General features: G+C 34.9%; 1 protein-coding gene across 2 annotated transcripts in view; it reads right to left on the bottom strand.

Annotated features, from left to right (window-relative positions):
* Positions 1-5342, bottom strand: part of LOC127542586 (PHD finger protein 6-like) — a 29797-nt gene extending 24455 nt beyond the window's left edge. For both annotated transcript variants that reach the window (XM_051968315.1, XM_051968316.1), the window contains exons 1-3: positions 5253-5342; positions 1059-1225; positions 795-896 (exon numbers count right to left, since the gene is read on the bottom strand). In XM_051968315.1, the coding sequence (XP_051824275.1) occupies positions 795-896; positions 1059-1187 (231 nt within the window). In that variant the 5' untranslated portion in view covers positions 1188-1225; positions 5253-5342. The remainder of the gene's footprint in view (positions 1-794; positions 897-1058; positions 1226-5252) is intronic.
* Between the last annotated feature and the right edge of the window lie 15330 nt (positions 5343-20672).

Here is a 20672-nt window from a genome sequence, read left to right as displayed (position 1 = left end):
ATTCATGACATCTTACAGGTAATCACCAAATTTATAAAAGTTAATTAATAAAATGTCTACCACATGCCAAGCACTTTACTAATTGCTGGAGATACAAAAACAATGAAAAAGCTATTTCCTGCTTTCAGAAGCTCACAATTTAATAAAGAAATAACATAAATAAAATATATCAATGAAATCTACTTGACATCTAAATCAAGATGTCTAGAGAACAGCAAAAAGACCTTAAAACAGATTTCAATCAAGAAAAAAGGAAAACTACATTATAAGTCAAGCACATTAATATTGTTTTAGAGTAATACAACTATCCAATATAAGGTTGAAATATTGTTATGGAAAAGGAAATAAGTTAGTGGAATTAGATGGTATCCACCTTTAAAGAAAAAGGGGAGAACAAATATGATTGTATGTGAGTTTATAGATACATAAATATTTCCACATTTAATTATAGGCTGCTTGGGGGATAAGAGGGGTGGGAAGAATAAAATAAAAACTGCACCAAAAGAAAAGCTACAAGAAAGCAAAGAAAAAATGAACAATGCTCACAGTATTACTATATATGACTTCTTGAAATGGAAATTTATTTTTTCATATTTTGAATTCTCTTTATGTTCTGCTATGAACATAACTTTTTTTTCCTTTTTCTATTTGTTTTAAATAAACAATCTTAAAAAAATAATAATTTGTTAAAGCTAGGAATCTGTATCAGTATTTTCCTCAGTCAAGTTCCCTGCACTCCCACAGAAACAAACACATACACAGAGATATATTTTTTGAAATACTGTGTAACTTACCAATTTAGTGCCTCTTTTTATTTCCTTTTCAATGTCTTCAACAGAAAATCCACCAAGACCTTCATTATCAGAATGTGATGATACCAGAGCAGATGAAAAAAGCTAAAATTATACAAAAGGCACTTTTAAAATCATTTAAATCTTACCACTGTATATTTATTCTTAAAAGACAAAAAACAGAATTAATGCTATAGAAATAGATTTTAATATTTAAGTATTTATTTTAATTTTTAGTATCTAATATTTTCATTTTTTTTAACCTACCATACATTTGTGGTGAGCTGCTACTTTCTGGTTTTCAGATATTAATAGTTGTCCACATTCCTTGTCTCTGCTAGATTTACAAAAGCCACATCTATGCAATCTTGAATACCTTTTCTTTAAACTTGACATGGTTTTCGTTTAAAAACACTGAAATCCTAAAAAAAATACTAAAAAGTACATACACACAAAAATGCAAGAAACCATTAATTTTCAGGGGAAATTATATGAAGTCATGAATAGAAAAAACCTGAGGCATTTTACTCCTGTTTCAGAAGGTAGAAAGATTGCTGCATGTGAGAACTTTCTTTGAAATGAAACAAGTAATTTAATATTTCACAATTTTCAAAAGTTTTTAGTCCTTTTTTAATATCATGGAAAACATCAGCAGACTTCTTAGCACCATGTTTTTAATTAAGAGAAATACTAAATTTCAACTAGAGAGTTAATGAAAATAAAGATGTAATTTTTACCCATTCAAGTATGTTAATGGATCCTCTAATAATCAGTCCTAGATCCCACTGATAAGAACTTCTTAAAATCTCAAATGTTTAAATGATCTCTAACTTCTTTTCTTTATAACTCTATATTCTAGTGATTCACTTCTCTACATTTGAACTTCTATATCTGAAAAATCATTTTGAAGTAAAATTAAAAAGATGCCTTCTGAGTCTAATGACTACTTATTAAAAAGCTGAATTTTATAATGGATTATGATTTGAAGTGACACAAAAGTAGAACCAGGAAAACAAAATACATAAAGAGCACCCCACTGATTTAAAAAAATCTTAAAACAAAAATAATTATAATTACCAAGTCTATGCAGGAAAACTGAGAAAAGCACATCTTTATGAAAAGTTCTGAGGCCATTCATTAGGAAAATAGCAATCATCTATACCCACATTACTTGGTTTTGCAAACTACTGCCTATTGTTTCTTTTTATCCAAATTTTTTAATTCTTTATTAAATTCTTGTTTGATTTCAGAGTCAGGTAACAATAATATATACAGAATTAGTTGTAACAAACAAAAGAAGCAATAAAAGCTACAGTTTTTAAAATACAAAAGTTAAAAATTACTCAGAAGAACAATAAGCAAAATCTCTAAATCATCATAGTAACTAGTGCTTGATAAAATTAAAACTTAATTTCTCAGATAAAAGAAAAAATACTGCAAAGAGGAGTTATAATTAAACTATCTAAAAACCACAGTGAGGATAATACAAGATTTGGCAAGGAAGCAAGATATTAGAATATAATATTAACATAATATTATAAGTAATAATAATTTAGTATTAATAACTACAATAAAAAATAATCCCAAAATGAAAATGTTTAAAATGACTTTACATTTATGACATCAGATTGCTTGCTGTCTTAGAAAGGGAGGGAGAAAAAAAAATTGGAATTCAAAATCTTATAAAAGTGAATGTTGAAAACTAGCTTTACATGTAACTAGAAAAAAAAATATTATTGAATAACTTAAATCAGCCAAACTTAGTAAATAGAGAGAAATGGATCTTAAATGAAAGAGAAAGCCTTTAAAAAATACATTATAAAAAAAAGACCAACACTGTCTTTGAAATACAAATATAAGAATCAAGGGGAAAAAAACCTGTTAATAGCAAATAACTGCATAGGAAAAAAATAAAAATATCTTGTACAAATTGAGCTATCATCACTGAGGAGATTTAGTTAAAGCAAAGGAATTTAAATTGTCTTGTTTGCTAATGGTATGTAAAAGGAAAAGAAGATAAATCCCAAACATAAAACTATGTCAATAACCAGAAAAAAGAAATTGTGTTAAAAAATAAATACTAAGTTTGTTCAAATGCTGGTTATCTTATCAATTCCAAGAGACAATGCTTATTTTGCTTGTTTACAGAAAAGAAAGACCAATTATTTGGAAGTGCGAAGGAAAATTTATAAATTTTAATTAGGAATTTCAATATAAAAAAATTCTTATTAAATATTCTTCTTGAATTACCTTGCATGTTAAGTGCTAAGAAGTAAAAAAAATTATAGAAGAAAATGGGCTGATATTTAAAGTTCCTTTTTGCTAGATGTAGTCAAGCCACTAGCCATGTTTCATTTATTTGATTACATAATAACTATGTTTCATTTATTTGGATAAATTAAGTCACTTTCAGTAGAAAGAGAATATTTTCTTTTAAATTTGCTATATGCTATAATAAAAGAATGTATTTGTTAGAAAATTTTTAAACTTATCTTTAATAACTACAATAATGTAAATATCTGTGAAGAAAAGTATATATCTTAAAGTTCAAAAAAAAATTTGCTCATTATTATAGCCATATATGTTTGGTGTCTGATATTCAAACACAATATTAGTCCTAGCTAACAAGCTCAAAATCTAATGGGGGAATTCATTGGCAAAATAAATGCTAATGGGCTTTCTTACTTATTGTCATTTTCATCTCTGATTACCATTACCAGAATATAGCAAAGTCTTTTCCACAATCACAGCAGCAACACCCAAAAGAGCTGTTGTCACTACAGGAGTAACATCCCAAAAAAGATGCCTGAGAATGCTGGGCTGTACTATTCCCCAGACTCTTGGGCTCAGGGTCCTGGTCTGTGCCCACTAGGGTCTGATAGTGGTTAAGGTGGTGGTAGTTTGTCTCACTTGGCAACAAGTGCCTCCTCTCTCTTGTCTCTCTCTTTTGGCTACTGTGGCTGTCTACATCTGCCTATTGTAGCTGGCCTTCAAAGAATTATAAATATAGAACTTGAAGATTTGCTGGTGTTGTCTAATCAAATTTTCACATTTTTCAAATAAGGAAAAAATATGACAAGGCCCAGCCAGTAAGGGAAAAATGTGTTTGAATCCATTCCTTTTCTTAAAATGCCATGGAGGATCAGCTCCATATAAATTGTACCTAACTGGCTTCTCATTGTAAAACATAAGTGTGATTGTCACTTTAATTTTGTAGAACCCAGAATGGTTATCTATTGTTTAAGAGATAAATTTAAATGCAGATTTTCTAGTGTTTACAATCATTTTTATGTACTTTGTACTTCTGCTATTGGGTTTTTTTTTTTTTTTTTTTTTTTGCTGTATTTTAAATATGTGTCTGTGATTTTGCACAAGATGTCCTTCAGATAATGTAATTTATGAGAAACACAGGAGACAGCATGTGCCAGGCCAACTCAAACCACTTTAAGCAGAATATTTTCTCAATATTTTGAAATCTAAAGCTCAGGGTTAAGCCCTTAGATAAGTTTAGTTTGTGAAATAAGCAATAAATTTTCCAGAATGTCGAGAATCCGTGACTCTTGATTACCATTAATCTTTGATTGTACTTCTAGCCTTACAGAATATATCATTCAAAAATCTTTTGAATACGTTATCTGGACAATATAACTGTGAAGAAGTTCTCTCTTTACAACTTATTTAAGATCTAGATTTTAAGTCATTGCTCCCAGTCCTTTTCATTGGCAAATGTTTCGAGTTCACAACTGAAAAAATTTCCATTTGTTTAATCACTGCATACTAAAAACAAGGATACTTTTCCATCAGACTTTAATCTAAAACCTTCTGTATTTCTCTCCACCCTCAGAACACAGGGGCTGTTTTTTGGTAATTATTTAAATTAAATAAAAATTTAAATAAAATAAAATTATTTCTTTGATTTATCCTTTTTTTTTTGTAGTGGTTAAACAACAATACATCACAACTCTGCATATAATAAGTAATGTAATGTAGTATTTAGCTGGGATTTTCATGTTCCTTACAAAACAGAACGTATTTTAATATTTAAAAATATAATTTAAAATAAAACGATCGCAGGAAGAAGGCAAAGCAGTCAAAATACCTGAAGAAAAAAACATAACTTCCTAAAAGATCAAAAATTGTTATAAAAACCCTGGAAGCCTCTCAAAGGCCAGTATTTTATCTACAACTGTACAATTATATAATAATATTTAATAGCCAGCTAACTAACAAATAACAGCTTAAACTAAAACTACTGTCTTGCTCAGAATAACTAACCAGCCCTATTCATTATAAAATCACATTTATTTTGAAAAGTAAGTGGTTGTAACCGTAAAACGTTACTGTCATCTATATTTTCTTTAAAAGTTCTCCCACCATTCCGTAAAGGCCTACCATAGCTCTCCTTCTAGAAAATCTTCTATAATCCCAAAAAACTAAAAAATCTCGATCGTAGTAACTTACCTCTTTAATCCAAAAGAAAATTCAGGGACAGAGAAAGAACAAACTCGAGAAATTACCTAGACGTAGTATAACGTGAGCACGTTTCCGGGCCTAAACAGCGCGTCAGTCACCTAGCTACAGAGCATGCGCATTTTATTCTCCATTCTGTCCCTTCCCCCCATGTTTGAATGCGCTTGCTTTTCTATTACACATGCGTGGTTGATTTGATAGAGGACTTAAAGGAAAATTTCCATACAACAGTTTCAAGGTGTAAATTGTAAAGTAAATGAATAATAGTGGAGAAAATAATAAGACCAATATTAGCGGGATTAGCATTTATAACGAAACTTGATGTTTAGAATAAATCTAATGGGACCATTTGTACGAAATTTTTATTATCTCCAAAACCAATATTTTAATGTCCGACCATTCAAATAAAAAGAAAATAATTAAAACAGATAGCAAATGGAAATGGAAATGATTATAAAACTTTAGGAGAAAAAAAAGTTCAGAATAAACAATTACCAAGGAAAGTAACCTCACAGAGCAATATTAAAAATTGAGTTCCTTTAAAGCTAATTGTACAGATATAAGAGTTTATAAATTCATATACCCAATCAGTCAATATTTAACTACCTTTTTATTTCTACTGTAGCCACATCAAAACTAAAGTAGCAAAAGTTGGGGGAGGGATCTTATTTGTTGATTATGGGGAGATCTCTATGATGTGGTTCATGGAGCAATATTTGCATTGAAGTAATGAAGACACCAAAAGTTAGGATTTGGACAAATGAAAAATTCACAAGGATCATTCTCTTTGACAAAAGAGGTTTTATTTATTGAGGGAAGAGGTTATAGGCAAAATGAAGGGACACCCTAAAAATATGGTATCGTAAACATGAAATACAGTGGGAGAGCATATGAAGGACAAATTCTTCCGTGGAACTCAGTTACTCAGTAGAGAGGAAGCCCCCCTTGAGGTTGGGTCATGCCTTTAGCTGGCAGGCTAAATCCTGAAAGAGACTTAGCACCCTAAAAGAGACAGCTGTCAGAAGAAGTGGGGTTGAGAAGCACAGTGGCGTTCGGGGAGAAACATGGGGGAAGAGAAAGGGGAAAGCAGCGTGCCATGACAGCCTGACTCCAAGCAAGCCAGCAGCACCCAGAGGATGGCCCGTGTGTGTATTTTATGGGGAAAGTTGAGCCTCAGCGACGTGACTGGGATTTCTACAGGGGGTGAGCCTGAGGAGTTGGACATAAACTGGATTCCAGACTGGATCACTTTCCCAAAGGGTGTAACCATGGAGCTAAAGTGATCTTTATCAGAGCCTGCTCCCTGCCAGTCTCACAGACCAATTGCTTTGTTAATCACACCTAACACCTCATCATTTTCCCACTATTTTAACTTGTTGGTTGGGAATCCCTAAACATAAGGGGATCTGTTAAGCAAACTGAAATTTTAGGGGTCAAATTCTGGGACACTAGTTTCCAGAAACTGGGAGTGGAAATACAGTACTCTGTGGAGTTTGAGTATTATTGAGATGAACAGAATCCAAAGGTGATGATATCACCAGGGTATGAACTTATCAGGGCACAATAACAGAAATTGGCACAAAGTCAGTTTGCATTTTATTTGGGGCTCATTCAGACACTGCATAGCATTTTGCTGGGGTTTATGCAATACAATTTCCCTCCAAACAAATGGGATCCTTTGGGATTTGGGATGATCTCATCTTCTGAAACGATTTCATGCTGGGAATGGCCAATAGATCGCATTTGGGGGTGACTGAAGTGGGTTATTCAATAAATTCTGAACCAGTTCCCTGAATTTGGTCCATATAGCTTTAAAGTGCTGGTCATTTGAAGGGGACCAAAGCCTAAAACACACCTAAGAAGAGGAGCTTAGTAGCTCTGCAAACAACCAAGGGGTCACTTGGGTAACCAAGAAGACATGTGGCAAAGTGTTCAGAAGGACTGAGGCACTGGGTAGAGAGGATAATTGGTTGAGATCAGGATTTGATTTAGTCTGACCAAAAATTATTCTCTCCAGAACTGACTGGGGCCCATGTGACTGATCAGAGATTTCTTGAGAGAGCACTACGAGCAGAAGTTTCATCTCTGAGAGGTGTATTTAAAGGAAACAGAATCTTCACTTTCCTGAAGATAGAAACTGCCAGACAAAGTGGAAATAATCACCAATTTTAAGTACCTTAGCCCAGTTTGGGTGATCTGAAGGCTGATCATCGTAAAGCGCTGGACATCTCTAAAAAGAATGTGATCTCTTGTATTAGAGATCTTGTTCTTGTGCTGATCTGGCTGTTTCTCCCCAGGAATTTTCTCTGAATCAGGAGTAGAAACTCTGGGGAGAGGGAACACCAGCAGAAAAATATAACCTTAGAGTCTGATATGATAACATGGCTTTTTGTTTGGATGCAATACAAGTGGGGTTCCCAGGTCGCCCCGCTTAGGATTGACCTTTAATCAATTACCATTGCCTGGAGAACTATGGAAGTAAGAAGGCCAAAATCATAGCACCTCCTTTGTAGTTGCATTAGCAAAATAATTCCCCATGGCTTGGTCTGTGCATATCAACTAAGTTATGAGAAAATATGTTTGTGTCACAGACACCACACGTGAACAGGTGTTGATCCTCATCCACATAAATAGAATTGAGTTTTTGTATAGATATAATAAAAACTCTCATTTACATGTTTTCAAAAGTACACTCAAATTCTTTAAGTCTCACTACGCCCCAAATTTCCTCTCAAATAGTCCAGCACCCCTATTAGAGGCTTTAGCTCTAAAAAGACAAAAGCTTATGAATCACTGTGCCTAAATTATCTCAGAGTTGATAGAGTGGGCAGTAAACAATGAGACCATGTTGCACTTAAGAAAATAGAAGACAATTTGCTGAATGGATTTTGAAATAATCATTTTTCAGCAAATTTACAGTTAACCAGAAATCTAACAAACTTCCCTTGAAGTTCTGTCTATCATCAAGCACAGAAACTTTATATAGTGATCTTTAGCATTAGAGAAATCTTTTACTCTTAAGACAACCACACATCTTGTAAACATGGGCTGAAGAAGGTTGTACAAGTGTGCCAAGGACCCTTGCTCCCAAGTGGGTAGCTTGGTAGAAGGCGAAGACTAAGCCACATATTGGATGTGAGGAATGAGCAGCTGTCCTGTTGGGGAAATGTTTAAAGTTAAAGGAAATTCATCTAATCAGAAGGGGGGGCCTGAGAACAATGGGATTCTTTCCATCTCCACCAAAAATCATGGAAGTGAAGGGAGATCTCGGGCTAAAGACAGCCTTTTATAATTATGCCAACTAATCTAAAATAAAGCTATTGTGAAATTTTCCATCCTAAATTTCAGAGTGCAACCTAAAATCCTTAAGAACTGTTTGAAATGATAACCAAATTGTCACCTAAGTATTCTCTTTTTCATATGGAAATCTCATATTCCATACATACTAAAGCCATTTCCTAGAGCCAAAAACTTTTCTAGTTGCTAGAAAGATCGGGCTAACAAATGCACGTAGATTAAGTCTTCATATATCCTTCTATCCTAGGAACAGTAGAAAATAATTTTAGGTTTTAAAACTCAATTTCAAATAACTCAAGAGAATAAATTATCCCAGTACTACAATCTCAGAAAGAAAGAAACAAGACAATTCTAAAAATCAGAAAATAGGTGATAATTAAATAATTTGGGGGAAAAATTTTCATAAAACAAAGTAAACAAATGTCCAGTGGTGCTGACTTAATTTTAAAACATAGCTCTTAACATTTTACTTAGAAAGTAATGTAACAATTTCATGCAATTAAGAGATACAAACATGTGACTTAGTTTTTACTTAAAATCAAATCAAATATAGATTTAAATTTCTAGTTATAATACTTTGTATACCGATTTGTAAGATCTTATACCAGAATAAACAAATTCACAATTTTAGCACTCATTTGTTAATTATCTCATACTATTTCAGAATTAGACTTCCAATTTGAATATAGCCCCAAATTTAAGGTGGGAGAAAACTGCCCTTTCAAGTTTGTCTATCCAGTTCAACCCTTCTACAATTAGGTTAAAGGGGAAAGGGGTCCTGCACCCTCAGACCTCTGAGCTGATAAACCATACCCATTTATCCCCCACTCCTCCACCCTCACCCCCACCTCACAGGCTTTTCTGCAAGCCTTTCAGGATCACAGAAAGCTTATAGTTGCAAACCAAATTTCAGTTCTATAATTCCAGAACTAACTATTACTTATCAATAAGTAGTTCCTAAGTTTGCTAAGTATTTCCTAAGCAAATGAGTTTCCTTTTTGAGTCAATTAAGAAAAAACAAGCCCAAAATCCGACTATCTTTTTTCTCAAAAAACCTGGAATCTACTAAATTGTTTTAGTGGTTACATAAAACGACTTTTTATAGACCAAAAGTGGCCAGTTCAAAATTTAGCAGGTTTGTAGTTGTGAAGGCTTAGGAGTACTTCAAGATGAGAGAGGGGCTCAAAAAATGTCATCTACAGTCCCCCCTCTCTGTTAGTTGAAAGGACTATTATTGGCATAAGTAATTTTAAAGATAATCCAGATCTGCAAAAGGGGACCTCCCAGGTTTAAAGTGATTCTCTTAATTTAGAGAGCCAATCTCAGTCAAATGAGGTGTTCTCCCTGCCAAAAGCACCTGTGATCTGAGGGTTCCAGTTCCAGGCTTCAATAGCTGGTTGCCACAGTTCCAGCATCCCCAAAAATGGGGTCCATGCAAAACAAAACTGTCTGAGGCATTCCTCAAATAAATCTGATCAATCGCACCCAATTCGCTATTGGGCCATCCCATACCTCAGAAAAGTTAGGGACTTATCTTTGAGTGAAAAAGAAGACCAGCAGGCTAGAACCAATAAATTCTGATGCCAAGTCCAAAGTATTTCTCATCATTGCATTCTGTTTAGCCAGCACTTCTAATAGCCTACAAAGGGGTGAAAGAGAGAGAAGAAATCAGATGAGGGTGGGGATTTTCTTGGATGAAAATCAGGAGCAAAAAGGTTTTATTTAGTCCACAATCCTTGGCGATAAAATAAGTCCTAGGCTGTGAGCCATCACTTTTTTTTCTTTTCTATCTTTTGGGGAACAGATATTCTGGGGACAAGGTTGGCCTTTTGATGAAACTGAGGCTACTTCCAGCTGAAAATTAAAGTGGAACTTATGTAACCTTTCCGGCCAACTCACAAGGTCTTGTCTGGAAACTTAGGACTTAGAAACCATCATTTTTTCATTATCATTACTAATCCAGCTACTAAAATCTCTCCAATAAAGGCATCCAAAATTGGCAACTTTCTAGAGAGAACTCAGCTATAATAAAATCTGGAATTTCAACTGAATTACCATTTTGCATTTATTATTTTAGTAAATTGCCTAATTTAAATTGGGTGCCATTAAATAAATTAAGTTAAATGTGCAAAAGAGCACATGAAACTGATATAAACTGATTTCAGGGGCAAGTGAACCCTGAAAGATCCTCCTTCTTGGGGGAGGTACCTAGGTCTCAAATTTTCCTCTGGGAAAGACTCACCCTCAGGGAACAATGTCAAGTGGGTCTCATTCAGTAGGAGATCATGGCCAGGGACTAAGTTGCCCCCTCTCTTGAGCTGAAGATTAGCTCTGAACCATTGCCAATAGCTTATTCAATGAGAGATCTCATCCTGATGGTCGACTCAAACTGCTCCCGCCAAGATCTGCCCAGATAATCCAGGGTTGGTCAAACTGTCTTTAAAGAAGTCAGAATTATGCTTGCCAAGGAAGCTGTCTTCTTAGCAAACTGTTCTGCCAGGACTTTTGGCCCACTGGGGAAGACATTCTCTTCTCAGTGTTAATCTTTGCTGTCTCCCTAACAGGACCTTTTTGCCCACTAACAAGTCTGTCTTCCTAGCAAGCTGGCCTTTCAGTGGCAATAAATCCCTTTTTGCAACACAGATTTTGGGTTTTCAAATTCTTTCGTGTAGGACCTGCGCCTCATAAGGGATCTCCCACCCACTTCTCCAACTTCTTCATTCGCACCTCATCAAGATTGTCCAAACAATACCGGTGTGAAGAAAGGGATGGGCATGGTTTTCTACAGTTATGAAAATCAAATTGGAGAAATGAAACTTAAATTAGAAAATTGAAATGCAAAGGACAGCAAGGAATAATCAAGGGGAGGAGGTTAACCTTCTTCCAAATGAATGGAAGCTCCTCAGGGTCAGGGGCTGGCTACAACATGAGAAATGGAGATTCATGTCTTGAAACTTCTGTAACATTCAACCAATGGGCAATCTGGTGAGGTACTTGTGCTTCAGGACAGGGAATAAAATGCTTTGGGGTTTTAAAGGTTATGTCTACTCTTCTAGGACTACCCATCCTTTCAAGAATGTAAAATAAATCTTTCCTGTATTCATCACTGAGTCAGTGAGGTTCTTGGGGAGATATTTTATTTCTTACACTTGGACAATTTCCAAGCTCTGACACTTCATTTAAGGAATTATTTTCTGAAAATGCATTTGGAAGAGGATCTCAATTTTCAATGGAAAAGGGATCTTTTCATTGAAGATAATTAGCTAATTTACATTAAGAATCCAATATTCACAACTTAATTAGGATTAGTTCTATATGAATTTAAGCATAATGATTGAAAATCAATTTAAAATGCTTAATCTAATTTAGAATTAAATCTTTTTTTTTTTCAAAAATAATCTTTGCCCCTTGACTTGGAGATGGCTTCACGCCTGAAAATTCTTTGGAGACACCTCCTGATATCAATCTGTAATCCCCAACCTTTTGAGGTTCCTTAATGAACCCCAACAAAGTCCTTCTATGAAGTGGGGTTTATAACCGAATGATGAAGGCCCCAAAAGTTAGGATTTGGTCAAGTGAAAAATTCACAATGACCATTCTCTTTGACAAAAGGTTTATTGAGGAAAGCGGTTATAGGCAAAATGAAGGGACACCCTAAAAACATGGCATTGTAAACATGAAATACAGTGAGAGAGCATATGAAGGACAAATTCTTCCGTGGAACTCAGTTACCCAGTAGAGAGGGAGCCCCCCTTGAGGTTGGGTCATGCCCTTAGCTGGCAGGCTAAATCCTGAAAGAGACTTAGCACCCTAAAAGAGACAGCTGTCAGAAGAAGTGGGGTTGAGAAGCACAGTGGCGTTCCGGGAGAAACATGGGGGAAGAGAAAGGGGAAAGCAGCGTGCCATGACAGCCTGACTCCAAGCAAGCCAGCAGCACCCAGAGGATGGCCCGTGTGTGTATTTTATGGGGAAAGTTGAGCCTCAGCGACGTGACTGGGATTTCTACAGGGGGTGAGCCTGAGGAGTTGGACATAAACTGGATTCCAGACTGGATCACTTTCCCAAAGGGTGTAACCATGGAGCTAAATTAACCATGGATCTTTATCAGAGCCTGCTCCCTGCCAGTCTCACAGATCAGGTTTTATCAGTTCCTCTGCTATATTTTAAATGCATGCCATCCAATGTTTTTTAATCAAAACATGCAAACAGTATTCTTCTCTAAGAACAAGCCAAACTTATTAAGCTATCAAGAAAAGCTTCAGTAAAGTATCAAAGAAAGTTTCCGTCTCTTTTCTCCCTTCCCCACCCAATTCCTGACCCCAACCCTAACCCACCTCTATTAAGTTCTTGCTACATTTGCTTTCAACTGGCAAATATTTATGAAAGGCCAAGAATAATTTATGTAAGGTGCTGGTGATATAAATACAATGATCCCCGTTTGAGTTAGAAAAAAATTGGTTTTGTTGTCTGTTCTTAAAGAAAATCACTGACATAAGATGTCTTGACTTATAAGGGACTTATATATACCTTACTTGACTTAAATGAGGTAAATGTCATTAGCCTAAATCTTCTCTGCAGAAATCCTCCAATACCCAACTCTAAAATCAAATCTGAAATCAGAAGGTTGGAGAAAAAATTGCAAACAAACAAACAAACAAAAACTCCCAATAATAATTAGGTATAATATTCAAGATACAAATAGAAGAAGAAAATGACTGACATATAAGCAATGTCTAAAATGCTTGGTTACAAGCTGAACTGTAATTTCTAGAGATAATGCAAAAGTGTATTTAAAATATTTTAATAAATAAAATAAATGTTTTGAATGGGATAACTTAAAGGAAAACTTTGGAAAAAGCTACCAGGTCTGGCACTTTTCATCTGCTGTTTTATAGTCAATTTATGTGTATGAGAAGATGTCAGATCATAGGTGCATTCTCTAATCCTAATATTAACCTAATCCTGCTTGTTACAGCAAACCTTTCCTGAGGAAAAGCTTCAAGGAAAAGAATATTCTGTCTGTCCCAAAGCTGCTCAAATTTCATGTGGAGAATTTCTAGACCTTCCTTCAACTTAAAGTGTCCCATCTTCTGCTTTGAGGTTTAATGAGGAATGTTTATATGTATTCACTTTAGTCATATCTATACATATTCTAGTGACTCTGAACTCCTATAGATCATCTTCTTAACCCTCCTTAACATCCTTTACCACAATTCTCCATTCTTCCTTCTTGTTCTCCTGCCCCAAAGTTTCAACCTAACTCCATTCCCTGTCTTCTGCAATACCTTTCTAAAGCTCAAGCCTCAACTTTGAATGATTTCTTATGTCCTGAAGTGAATGTCATGTAGAGAGAACTTCTCCACTGTCTAACCCTAACCCTAAATTCAAATTTACGTTCCATAACTTCAGATGGGTTGTCATTGCGACTCTACAACCATTCTACCTTTTTCTTATCTATTTACTATCCCACTTTCCAGAGAGGTTTCTCCAACCCTTTTTTCCTTATCCAAATCTTTCATAGTTCCTCTCTTGCCTTTCTTCAATGCTGAGATCATTGCCTCATATTTTACCAAAAAAAAAAAAAAAAGGCCACTTATTGTGAACTCCCTCTTTTCCCTTTTTCTCATCTCCAGTCACTCTGGTGTCCTCTGTCCCTCTCCTGTTTTATGCTTATCTCATATATAAGGTTATCTTTCTTCTTACCAAGTCTATTCTATCTATTGGGCACTTACCGAGCCTCTACTTATTCTATCTTTTCTTCTCCAACAACTTGCCTTCATTTTCATTCTCTCTTTTTTCTTTTTAATTTATAAAACAAAACAAGCATTTCCACAAAATCACATATTAGAAAAGAGAATTACACATAAAGCTGCAAATCTATTAAAAGAAACTGGAAGGAAATTTTTCAGGAGAGAAGAAGAGGGAAAGGAAGTAGAGGAAGTATATTAACTTTATTATTATCAGAATTGGCTCAAAGAGGGAATAATATACACACTTTCAGATAAACTGAGGAACATAATCTAAACAATTGGGGTTTACAGACAATCAGTAGAAGTTCAGGGATGAATGGTAAGAGTGACAATAAAGTTTCCTTTAAACTAATTTGAAGAAAAATTTTATTCCTGACCTAGATGACATAAAGGAAAATATTGGAGAAGATGTGGAAAAACTGGGATATTGTTGGTAGAATTGTGAATTGATCCAACCACTCTAGAGAACAACTAGGAACTATACGTAAAGGACTATCAAATTGTGCACACTCTTACATCTACAGCCTGAATATATTCAAAAGAAGGAAAAAGGATCTATTACTTGACATATATTTATATTTAATATATATAATTAACTAATTGATTATTACATCATAATTATAATAATATATTAATTAATTGATATACATATAATATTTATAACAGCCCTTTTTGTGATGGATTTATGATTGGAAATCAAAGGGAAGCCTATTAATTTGGGCTATATGATTGTAACAGAATATTTTTGTGCTCTGAGAAATAACAAACAGCATAATTTCAGAAAAACCTGGAAATGTTTAAATAAACTAACGCATAGTAGCAAGAGCAGAACTAGTAGAACTTTGTATACAGTGATAGCAATATTATTGCTGGACTATCTATGAATAATATTCTCAGCAATATAATGATGCAGTTCCAAAGGGCTAATGATAGAGCATACTATCTGCTGCCAGAGAAAGAACTACTTTTTGCTTTCTTTCATTTTTTTTTCCTTTTTTATCCCCTCTTCCCAAATTTACTATTTTGGAAAAGTTTTACATTACTTACATATGTATAGCCTATATCTTGTTTACCATGTACTGAGCATCATAACTACAAAGGACTTAATGTTATCCATATTCAGATTAACAATAGACTCAGAACACCAATTAAATTTAATTATTTCATTTCTTTTAATCATTTCCATTTTCTACCCTTTTGATTTGTTTCTTCTTTCACCTTTGTGACTAATGTGGATATATGTTTTATGAAATAGTACATGCATAAACTTTATCAATTAGGAATTTAAATATTCAAAATCTTATAAAAGTACTAAAATTTTTTTGAGCCCTAATTTTTTTTGAAAATGCATGCTAAAATTTTTTAAAGGAGAGAAACTTTTTTTTAAAATGAACAATAGAAAGAAATAAAAGACAGAAAAGATAGGATTTAACAGAAGTAGAGAGATGAAGATGTAGCAAGAATAAACAAAAGAAATATCATGCTATGGTTACAAATTTAGAGCCAGACATCTTGAAGAATGAAGTCAAGTGAGCCTCATGAAAAATTTTCAGCTAAACCATTTACAATCCTAAAAGAAGATGCCATTAATTGCTGCAATCAATAAATTTGGAAGATCCAATAATGGCCTGAGAATCAAAAACATCACTCTGTGTCCCAAAGAAGGATGATGCCAAGAAATGTTCAAATTATTGACAAACTGTGTTCATTTTCAATGCTAGAAGATTATATTTAAAATTCTACCAAGCTTGCTTATTAGCAAAAAAGCAAGCTTTTTTTTGTTTTTGTTTTAATTTTTTATATGATAACTTCATGATTTATATATTACAAGATTAACAAGCTATTCAGAAGAGATTTGCAATTTGTGAGCAATTATCTTTTCTGGTTTTTGATTTTGAAACTTTTTCTTTTCATTTTTTATTAAAGTTTTTTATATTTAAAACATGCAGTTTTCAACATTCAGATTTGCAAAACCTTGTGTTCCAAATTATTTTCCTTCTCTCTATCCCCTCTCCTAGACAGCAAAGAATCCAATATATATATATGCTAAATGTGTATAATTTTTCCACATATGTTTCCACAATTATTATGCTGCACAAGAAAAATCAAGTCAAAAAGAAAAAAAGAAGAAAGAAAATAAAATGCAAGCAAACAACAACAAAAAGAGTGGAAATTCTATTTGTGATCCATACTCAGTTGGTTCTCTTCATTGTAAGACTATTGGAATTGGCCTGAATCATTTCATTGTTGAAAATAGCCACATCCATAAGAAAAGTAGAATCTTCTTGTTGCCATGTACAATGATCTCTGCTTCTGCTCATTTCATTCAGCATAAGTTCATGTAAGTCTCTCCAGTCCTCTCTGAAATCATCTTGTTAGTCCTTAATATTCCATATTATACCATCATATACCATATACCATCCCTTATTTTTCCTTTTTTTGAATGTCTTCAGGTTATAGGTCTAAGAGTATGCCCAATTTGGTAGTCTTTGGGGCATAGTTTCAAGTTGTTCTCCAGAGTGAATGCTCAGTTTACAATTTCATCCCACTTTTCCCAGATCTTCTCCAACATCCACTATTTTTCCTTTTCCTTTTTTTTTTTTTTTTAAGTTAGGCAATCAGATCATGAGATGATACCTCAGAGTTGTTTTAATGTTTAATATTTACTGGATCTGTGACCCTGAACAGTCACTTTGCCCTGTTTTGTTTTGTTTTTAAATTTTCTCATCTATAAAATGATCTAGAGAAAGAAGTGGCAAACTATTTTAATGCAACTGTTTGATTTATTCTTCTTTTAGTCCTATTATAATATAAAGATGCCAGAAGATTTATCTAGTTGCAGTCCTCTGAACAAAATATGACTTGGACCATATTTAATTTTTTAGTCTTTGATCTTCTATTCCTTGTATGCCTAAATATTTCTATTTGTCTTCCAAAGCTACCCTGGTCAAAAAAATGAAGCATTATAACCTTTTATTGACTTTTTAGATCAGAATTCTGTCTGCCCTATTTTCTAGATTCTGGAGAAAGTGATTCTGTGGGGAAACTAGATTATACTTCTCATTACTCCATCAGGATTTTTAGTGAAGAAAACTTTTCCTATATCATCAATAATTGGATCTGTAGCACATGTAAGAGCAATGCCCAGGTTTCTTAAAACAAACAAACTCTGCATAAAGAATTTGCTTCATGAGATGATATCCAAAGTACAGTTACTTCCATAACTTTTGGGTATAGGCTTACTTTGTCATGGGCTAAGGAGAAAAATCATAGTTAAATCACAAAAATAAGATAATCTCAAATTTCATAAAATTGTTTACCAATTCACATTGAAATATTGAAATATTTCAGAGCAATCATAAGATTTTGAAGACTATAATGTGCCAATGTGATGTCTCTGGCATCAAAAACAAAACCAGGGTACCACTAATTGACAAATTTTATTTTGCATGTTGCATACATAATTCAAAACTCCAGAGTTTTTAGGTGATTTACCAATTAGCCTTAAGCTTCAGTTTGACATTTGAGTTGTGAAATCTGGAATTACTTTAATGTCATGGTTTAGCAGGCAACAATATCTTAGATTTTATTCTTTGGTGGTAGTTTTCTTTTTATACTTTCTTTTTTATTATGCTGTAATTTATTTTTTCCTTTTGACATTATCAAAGTTCAATTGAAATAAAATTTAATTTCTTCAGCTTTTAAAATGCTGAAATGATTTCCACTTGACTTACTCTTTCTAACCTAATAAATTACTTTTAACATTTTTCATTAATCAATTGATTTTCTCTTGAGGGAAAATGTGTGGAATGAATGAATTTCTTGTATGTATTAAATTTTTTCTGCTGTATTTGGGGTTTCATGACTTCCTTTTTTATTTTCCTTATTTGAATTTAAATTTATTTTTATTTTAATGAAGGAAGAAAGCAAGCAACTTAGGTGATTACTGAATATGGTTTCATGAGAAAATGTTAACATTTTGGATCCAAAATGGAATTTAAGTGTTTTCTTTTTCTATTCCCATAAACTGGTTAATAGCTATCATGTGGGCAGCGACCACTACTGGCTAAACCGCTTGGTAAGAGGGTTCGAAAAGTTATTTCACGTAATCTTCACAACCTTGGGGGTGGGATGGAGTTGGAGTGCACTACTAATTGTACAATTAAGAAAACCTCTGTTAAATTCTGCCTAATGCCATAAGAATTCTGAATTGCTTTGAAAATAATCATAAATCTGTTTCTAATTTTTTGTATTTTTGTTTGAATAGTTTAATAGAAGCAAAAAATATTATTAGATTATTTAAATTTATTGAGTAGTTTTAAAAAATTTAAGCTATGTTGGCCATTTAATAAATCTGTAATAAAAGATTTCTTATTCATTATAAAATTTCAAAATTGTTTAATTTTTATTTTTAAAAAGTAGGGAGAGAATTCCAAAGCCAAAAAGAAGTAAATAGTACAGACCGAAAGAGAATGTGTACTAGGCAACGGCCCCACCCCCATTCTTCCAAGCTCAACGCAAAGTACGTCTCACATCCGGGTCTTTCAGCCTCGTTCTCAGACAGTATAAAATTAGACGTCCACTTTTCTTTTGGTAATCGTTGCGCAGTTGAGATACTGGACGTCTGTGTAGGTGGTCGGTGTGAGTGGAAGAAAAGAGAAGGTAAGGCTTTTGTGAAAAACTCGTGGTATCTTTGCCCGTAAAAAGATATCATCCAACACGTAGAAAAACCGCGTTAACTACAGTATCCATACAGTAGCATTGTTTAAAAAAATTTTTTTCTGGTAAATTGTGTTTAAGAAGGCATAGATTTAAAAACTGCTGTTAGCTTAAGTCACCAGAATATACTTAATAGCCATTTTAGACAAAGAAATGTCCCATTGTTGCTATTTGGGTATTTTCTGAGTTAAGAGGGGAGGGAAAGAGGTTTCGGGTTTTTGAGGTACGAGGGCCTTAAAATAGCCGCAGTCGTTACCACAGTTTTCTCTTAAGAATCGGCTTTAGTTTGAACTGCGCGGGATTCCAAGGGAGAGGAGTGCGGGGAGGGGGGGGGAAGGGAAGGAGGAGGGAAGATGAAGGTTTAAAGGAAAAATCTGAGGTAAAATAACACTATTTTGCTGTTTGAAAACCTGTAAGAGTTTGTCACTTTTAAAAGTGAAAAAAATGGATCACGGCCTAACGAGGTTAGACTTGCTTCGATTGTGTCGGATTGGTACAGTCGCCATCTTGTTATTTATTGGCTCTTAGTTTGGCGGTCCGGTGACGTGTTTTAAAGTCAGGAATAACCAAATTTGGCCAAAATAAAATACAGTTGTATTATGTAATGGCCATTTTGAGGATAAATGGTTTAGTACTGTGTTTATAAAATTTGTGATAAGGTAGCTTTATTCAATTTTTGTCTCTACAACTAAGAATTTTAAGGTTTTTGAGTTTAAATTTTTTTTAATTATTTGTTTCTCAAAGGCAATGTAATAGAAAAGGAATTTTAATTTACTTAAATAGCAAGTAGTATTTAAAATTTGTTCTCCCATTCCTCTTCCCCATCTTTCCCTTCTCGTCCTTCCTCGAGCCTCATATCACCCCTTCTCTCATTTCACGCTTCGAACTTCACTGAAGCTCCTCACCCCTCCCAGTCCTACTCCCCTCCCCCGCCTCGAGCCTCACTTCACCCTCTTTTCCCGCCTTGTGTCTCTTCTTCCCAAAGTCCTCCCCCCCTTCAGTTCTTCTCCAAGCCTCACTCCGCCCCGCCCCGTTTCTTGCTCTCAACTCCTCCCTCCGCCCTTTGATCTCACTCCGCTTCCTCCCGGTCTCGCGCCTCGCTCCACCTCCTCCCTCCCTAAACTGTCTCGCGCCTCGCTCCGCCTCCTCCCTCCCTTAATTGTCTCGCGCCTCTCTCCCTCCCTCCTTTAACCGTCTCGGGCTTCACTCCGCCCCCTTCATCGTCATGCGCCTTAGTCGCCACTCTCCCCAAACTCCTCGCGCTTCCGTCTCCTCCCTCCCCAACGGTCATGCGTCTCAACTCCGCCCCCTCCCTTAACTGCTTTTCCCGGTGGCCTCCTTCCCCAACCGCCTCGCGCCTCCGCCCCTTCCCTGCTCAATCGTCACGCGCCTTACTCCGCCCCCTTAGCTGCCTCGCGCTCTTCCTTGTGGCCTCCTTCCCAAGCCGCCTCGCGCCTCCGCCCTTCCCTCCCCAACCCTCACGAGCCCCACACCGCTCCCTCCTTTCCCCTCAACCGAAGCCTTCCCTAACCGCCTCGCGCCTCATTCTACCCTTTACTTCGAACTTTGCTCCCCTCTTCCCTCCCTTTCTGGCCTTAACTGCCTCGCGCCTGCGTCCCGCCCATCGAATCGTATTGAGGTAAAT

This window comes from Antechinus flavipes, chromosome X (assembly GCF_016432865.1).
Source record: "Antechinus flavipes isolate AdamAnt ecotype Samford, QLD, Australia chromosome X, AdamAnt_v2, whole genome shotgun sequence".
NCBI classification, from domain to species: domain Eukaryota; kingdom Metazoa; phylum Chordata; class Mammalia; order Dasyuromorphia; family Dasyuridae; genus Antechinus; species Antechinus flavipes.
Note: the sequence above shows the minus strand (reverse complement) of the source record. Positions and strands in the feature narration are given on the sequence as shown.